At 45.1% G+C, this 6788-nt stretch overlaps 1 protein-coding gene across 2 annotated transcripts in view; it reads right to left on the bottom strand.

The window, feature by feature from the left end:
* The window catches only part of LOC135817542 (exocyst complex component 8-like), a 24962-nt gene extending 21923 nt beyond the window's left edge, over positions 1 to 3039 (bottom strand). Inside the window, exons 1-2 of one of the 2 annotated variants that reach the window (XM_065330754.1) lie at positions 2719 to 3039; positions 725 to 880 (exon numbers count right to left, since the gene is read on the bottom strand). In XM_065330754.1, coding sequence (XP_065186826.1) covers positions 725 to 880; positions 2719 to 2866 — 304 coding nt within the window. In that variant the 5' untranslated portion in view covers positions 2867 to 3039. The remainder of the gene's footprint in view (positions 1 to 724; positions 881 to 2718) is intronic. The other variant, XM_065330755.1, reaches the window with a different exon arrangement.
* Positions 3040 to 6788: the final 3749 nt, after the last annotated feature.

Here is a 6788-nt window from a genome sequence, read left to right as displayed (position 1 = left end):
TATCTACTACTAGTACCTGGACGTGAATGTACGCGTTTCAGGTGTCAGGGAATTTTTGATTGTTATCTACTAATGAGGTTTGTCTTGTAACCAATGTCATACTAACGGAGGTAGACCTGTACATAATAATGGCAGTAGTACATGGCCTCAAGCATGTGCACCTCCCACAGGCAACGCTCACTAAGTATGTACTTTCAGACACCCTCATGGATATTCCGCAGTCCTAGCCTGAACCATATTGTACTGTCGTGGACATTGAAATCTGATGGGATGACCGGGGCCGGCACTGTTACCGATCTTAGCGCGTACATGCACTGTAACGTTAGGTCACGTACACATCGTAAAAAGGGACCAGCAGTGCTCGCAGCTGCAAGGCCAGCGCCCCGTGGCTGCTTGACTTCTCAATGGATTTCAATGTCCGAAATTTTGTACACATATGCACAGACACGCACCATGTACCGTGTTTTCACCCGTCGCAAGAGAAGTACACAAACCTGCAAATGCACTGGATGTGCACTCTCAGATTTTCTCTTATAGCAACAATAGCGGATCTGATTCTGAATGAAACAGATCAAGGCTAGCGACACACACACACACACACACACGCACGCACGCACGCACGCACACACACACAAGAGCAAGCACCAAAAACACAACCAATATATAAATACCATTGGGACAATACACCATAATAGACTGGACCTAGTAGCAATGTTTAGGATACAGGAAATTTCCTTCGACGTCTCAATGAACTGCGTGTAGTTTTTGTACACATTCTTCTTCAGTGCCTGTGACGTTTCTTCACTGACTGCTTGGATGCGCTTTCGATGTGATTGGAGTTCCAGGTCACCTACACAGTTGCGCGACAGCTCCCTCACATCTGTGTCACATGAGCACACAAACAAGGAAACACACACACACATGCACGCACGCACGTGCACACACACACACACGGGTGAGTGTATTCTGCATGAGTGTACATGATGCATGAACAACAATGCATGGCACTCAAGCAGGAATGCAAAGACAGTGCTAGGAGATCGGAAGTGCTTCTCACACCACTAGTATGCCTGAGAGGAGAGGACTGAATCACCGCCCAGAGAGACGGAACTGATCACGAGTGAATTAACGTTTCGACCATATTGGTCTTGTTGAAAAGAAAGAATTCGTTGATGTGAGTGTGGCACTGTTAAATAGGAATGAAGAACAGGAGAGTGCAGCTTAGCACTGTTAATAGACAGGTTATTACATGCTGAACGTGCTAGCCAGGAACTGAAGGACACATTGCATGAACAGCAACAGCGGCAGCAGCAGGAACCAGTAAGGTTTATGGCGCTGTGACAGGTGCAAAGGAGGCTGCATCGGCACTAAAGTTAGTGTTATAATATAGTCAAGAGGTGTTGAAATCATGGTTCAAGACAGGATAGCAAGATTGGAAACATACCTGTATGCAGGGCCACTAGCTATAACAAAAAAAACTAATAGCGTGAGTGGATGTAGCACTAAATTGCGATAGTGCATAGCAATGTATGCAAGTGGGGTATCACTCGACTCAGAATCGTGCACACGACCCCGTAGGACCCCATACCATCCCAAATGTTACACAAAGGTACACCACTGACTTTCTCACTGACTGTCACTGTAGCCAAGCCCAGTCACACTAGTCACACTCATCAGGTAACACTTGACACTTTCTTTGCAAGGAAGTACAGTTGCGCTCACTGAAATCCGACCCAAAGTGCATAGCTGGCACCCTGGACCAGTTCCGATTACATCATTGTATGTGTACATGTGTACGTCCAGCCGCATTCATTCCATTTCCAGGGTGTCAAGGGCCGAGGAAGTTGAGGGCGCCAGCTTTGCACGTAGGGTCGGATTTCAGTGAGCGCAACTGTACAATGCAAGTCCGAGTCTTAATTTTATCACACAGTACAATTCTGCAAGCCTCTACATGCATTGCGGTACCAGTATTGCGATTGTATGGCGTAAGGTTAGAAATGGATAAATAAAAGTTTTTTTGAAAGGAATTACGGCGTCTACTGTGTTTCGTGTAAATTGCTTTTGGGCTAATAAAAAAGAATTTCGGTATCTCAAGAGTTAATCCAAAGATGCGGGATAAAACCAAAAATCACGAATGAGTCCGTGGGTACACACAAAAAGAACTCTGCAGTCTTTCCAATTGTTTGCCATCATCAGGGATATGCCAGTGTGCGTTGGAAGTTTCTATCATGACGAGACTACAGGGAAGTAACGCTATTCTCATTAGCATCACCATAGGTGATACTGTCTTATAGCCGCCAACCCTATAGCCCATACATACTGTATGTGAATGTGTTCACAGATGTGCCAAATCTTCTGGTTGGCTTGGTCTTTCCCAGTGGTTTGTGACAATAGACATAATAGGTGATCCATTGCCTGTGCTCCTGTCACATATTTCTGTCTGTCTGTAAGGCTACGTGTGCGCGCATGCGTGTTTGCGTGGATGAGGGCATGGCGTGTGTTCTTGTGTGTGTGTGTGTGTGTGTGTGTGTGTGTGTGTGTGTGTGTGTGTGTGCGTGTGTGTGTGTGTGTGTGTGTGTGTGTGTGTGTGTGTGTGTGTGGTGTGTGTGTGTGTGTGTGTGTGTGTGTGTGTGTGTGTGTGTGTGTGTGTGTGTGTGCGCACAAAAATCCTGCCAGCATTAGTTTAGGATTTCTAGTGCCATGTTAAATACAACTTACATGCTTCTGCATCGAAGCCAGGAGCTGACAGACGCTCTGCTAAAGGATCCGTAATAGGATTCTGATCAGTATAATCACTCGTCGATTTTTTCCATGACAAACTGTCACTTGACGTCAAAGAGACGTCTCGACCAGAACTAAACGACATGGCCACTAACGATGAAAATACTACACGGAAAATGACTTAGGACGCTACACTGTGCCAGTAAATATTAATCGCTTCCTCAACTCCCGAAGAGGAGAACTACCACCACCCAGCCATTCTCAACACAACAGGTACAAGGTGAAGAAGACTCGATATCAAAAAAAACCATCAAAGGAAAAGTTCTCACTTGAAACAAGAAATGTCGCATCCTCGATTTTTATTTTCTGCTGCAGGATTACGTCACCCATTCACGGTGCACCGAAATTGATGATGTAGTAAGTTTACGACTCCCACCAGCGCATAAGTAACTAATTTAGTACGCTCGTAGATGGCGAACTGAGTACGTGCATAGCAGGGAGGGGGCCGGGGGGGGGGGGGCGGGGGTAGTCGTCAAAATACCGGTATTTGACGACTCTCTGTCCCTGATGCGTAGAAGCAGGGAGGCATAACCATTGATAACCGGCGGTAGTCTACGAGCTTACATTATTCTTGCAAGTGGACTTCCTTGCCTGGACCACACCCAACCAACAAGGCGGCATTTGGCCAGTTGAGTTGGAGGATCATATAAATATGTGACCATCGCCAGGAAGCTCATCTCAGCTCTAACAGGTCGCCCTGAGCCCAACACCCAACTCCGTTAGCTCTCCCATGCAGGTTGGGACTTGGGAGGCCTGGGAGTCGCCATGCCTTCAGATCTGGTCAAGCAGTACGAGACCTCCACTGAACCGCTGACGGAAAAATCATGCAGCAGGACCCTCTCGAGGAGGCAATGGAGCAATAGCGTGCACGCAAGGTGGCAGCGCAATCCCTAAAAAGGAGTCCAATATAGGCAGTCAATAATATATAGCCCTAAGGAGTGAAATAATGTTATGCAGGAATATTTGACTGCTTAGGTTTAGCAAAAATCCATGGGAGTCAATACTAAAGGAGTGATAATGCTGATTTATCACTCTCTTATTATTGACCGCCGCAGAAACGTGTGATCTCTAAGCGGTCAAATATCAGCATAATATATTGACCGCTTATATTGACCCCATAATCGGTCGATATATGAAATATGTTTATTATTATTATTAGGTATTATTATTATTATACGCATTCCCGCGTTGAAGTGTAGCAGCTGAGTATGCTGTGTCCACAGCTTCGCTTATGCAGAATGGCTTGGGTGAGAGGAGAGGGGAGAGAAAGCAACAAGGCAACCAACATCTATGAAATAGGTCACAATAACATGAAGAGAACCAACCTACATATGCATGATTGCACAAGAATGGAGATGACACTGAATGGCTATAATCATTGTGCCACAACACCGGTACATGTACACAGGAGATCTGTCGACAATGTAACGAAACATAAAACTCAGTTACTCAATAAAAAAAAACCTCTGCCAGTAAAAGCAAGGTCTCCAGCAGGGGTCGTAAAAGACCTCGGGGGACCTCGGTCTTTTACTCGTTCTATATTCATAACATTGGCCTCTTTAATCGTGCAATAATAGATACGTATTGGTTAATTCTGGCTTATGGTCTATCTTGCCGCGATAGACTTGTGCTGCGCTGTGGACATCCCCCAGACTGAGCAGCAAGCATGCAGGCACTAGGTGTGGTTGCTTCAGAGTAAATGCACGCAGGCAGAAGCTTACCAGGGAAACCCTTTTTTAGCACCTACTGGCCACAGAAAGACCCTCCCGCCAAGTAAATTGCCTGCTGGCTTTGCATGGGATGACTCTGACCTCAATTGTTTCATTTCTGACAAATTCGTAGCCACAAACTATTCTAGAAAGGAATGGGATACAATATGGATACTTCGAAGTACAAGTTGCACAGACTATTTTCATTTTTTCATGTGAAATCATATCCGATGATGCCTAAAGACTTTTGTCAGCCAACATGGAATTTGTTTGGCGAACAACACTACTCACTAGCCAAGATATCCTCTTTGTCTACAGTAGTACAGTATACTACACCATTGGACGTTAGGGGTTGGGTTACTGCACTTCCTGGTGTCCTGATGGAAACATGTACACCAGACAGCTGCCATTGAGCCCGAGTCACTGATGGCTGCCAGTATCTAATATACTACCTGTGCCAGAATGAATATTGCATTTCACACCTTCTAATCAGATGTGAAATCACCATAAAAAAATTACCTACTTTGAAGTAATACAATACAGTCATGTACTTCGAAGTACTAGTAGTACATGTACATTTCGTACTTTCACTAAAATAGTAAGTATTGACTACTGCCTACACTGCAAAAGACACCTGCACTAACACAATCATGATACCAGATACAAATAAACTAGGCTAAAGCCAAGTGCGAGTAAGTGGCCAGGTTGTTACAATACTCTGACCAAAATTATACATATCATACTTTATTAATTTTATAGAGCAGATGAGGTTAGTCACCATGGTCACATACGCTGCATTGCAATACTAGACTATCACCGGACAGAATGATACTTCTCATCAGGCACCAGAACTGATACCGTAATAATAATAATTATTATTATGTCTACACATACTATCCTAAACAGGCTAGTATGTGTAGACATATTAATAATAATAAACAGGCTACAGTGTAGCATACCAAGACTGACACCTGTTGGTAGAGTCTACATACTAGTACAGTCAAACCTCTTTAGGACGAACACCAAGGGACCGACGGGATTTGTTCGCAATAACGGGAGTTCTTCTTATCCACATCTTATACCCAGTGAATACACTGTGATTAATCCAATAGAGTTACAAATACTAGTTCTTCTTAAGCGAAAGTTTGTTTTATCAGTGTAATAACGAGCTTTCACTGTAGTTACTATTATTAGTAGATCTACCCTATACTATGACTATGGACGGTGCTATGGACCTTCCATATAGGCAAAATTAATGATTGTGGACCTGCTCCATTCACTGCTTTTCAGTCTGCCACAGCATGACATAACTGTTTCAAATCATTCCACTATGAAGAGCTCCTCAATCTCAAGAGCACCAACACTTCAACGACAAACAGCCCCAATTACACTGTGAATTCCTAGTAATAAAAATAATGGCATTGGTGGTGCCTGAAAAATTTCTGCAGCTGTTACTTGGCGCATACCAAGTGCCAGAATGCACCGCCACCATTCATGGAACTCGTCCACGGACGGTGCCATACCACCACAGACATCCTTTTACTGGCACACTTCATTGGCCCCACGTCCTCGATATTGACTCAAAAATAATTGAGCCTTGATTTGAGGGTATCTCCCATACACTATACAGGCAGAGACTCGGTTCCTGAATGCCCGCATGTCACAAGTCACCTGTCAGGCAAAACGAGTGGTCTCAGGGTGGCATCGTCAAACCCAAAGAAGCCGAGCTGAAGCCAGAGGAACCAACCCAGCCCAGTGTTACTGTTACAATCCCAACCACTCACCACCACCACCACCACAAACACCACACACAGAGGACAAGCGTTCGAGTTCTGGGTTCAAAGTGAATTCGCAGCAAAGTGCACTACTCTGCAACCGAGATCTACCTCCGCAGGGCTGGACTATTTCGATTCACACAACGAGCATCTAGACCGTGGGGTGGGATGGATGGCCACAATCCAGGACGCGCTAAAGCATGAACGGATAGCCAGGTGCGGCAGTAAAAACCAGCAGCAGCAGCGAAGCAGAGCAAAGTGATAACGATGCTAGGGACGCGGGCACTAAACGTTGAAAACACGGACAGATTGTTTGGTTGAGAACACATTTACAATTGGCCAAAGTGAAAGGGAGGGGAGCTGGAAAAGGGTCAAATAAAGGAGCTTGGTTTATAATGGAACACAGAGGCCAAGACAGACCACTAGACCAGGATCGGCAAACAAGCTCACGTCAGGGTGTTGGACTGTTGAGCGGGCGACGCACACGGCTAAACTTGTCATGCATGATGCTGAGAAGGCTCTC

The sequence above is a fragment of the Sycon ciliatum genome, chromosome 5 (genome assembly GCF_964019385.1).
Source record: "Sycon ciliatum chromosome 5, ocSycCili1.1, whole genome shotgun sequence".
Lineage (NCBI taxonomy): Eukaryota > Metazoa > Porifera > Calcarea > Leucosolenida > Sycettidae > Sycon > Sycon ciliatum.
This window is presented reverse-complemented; position numbering and strand designations above follow the sequence as displayed.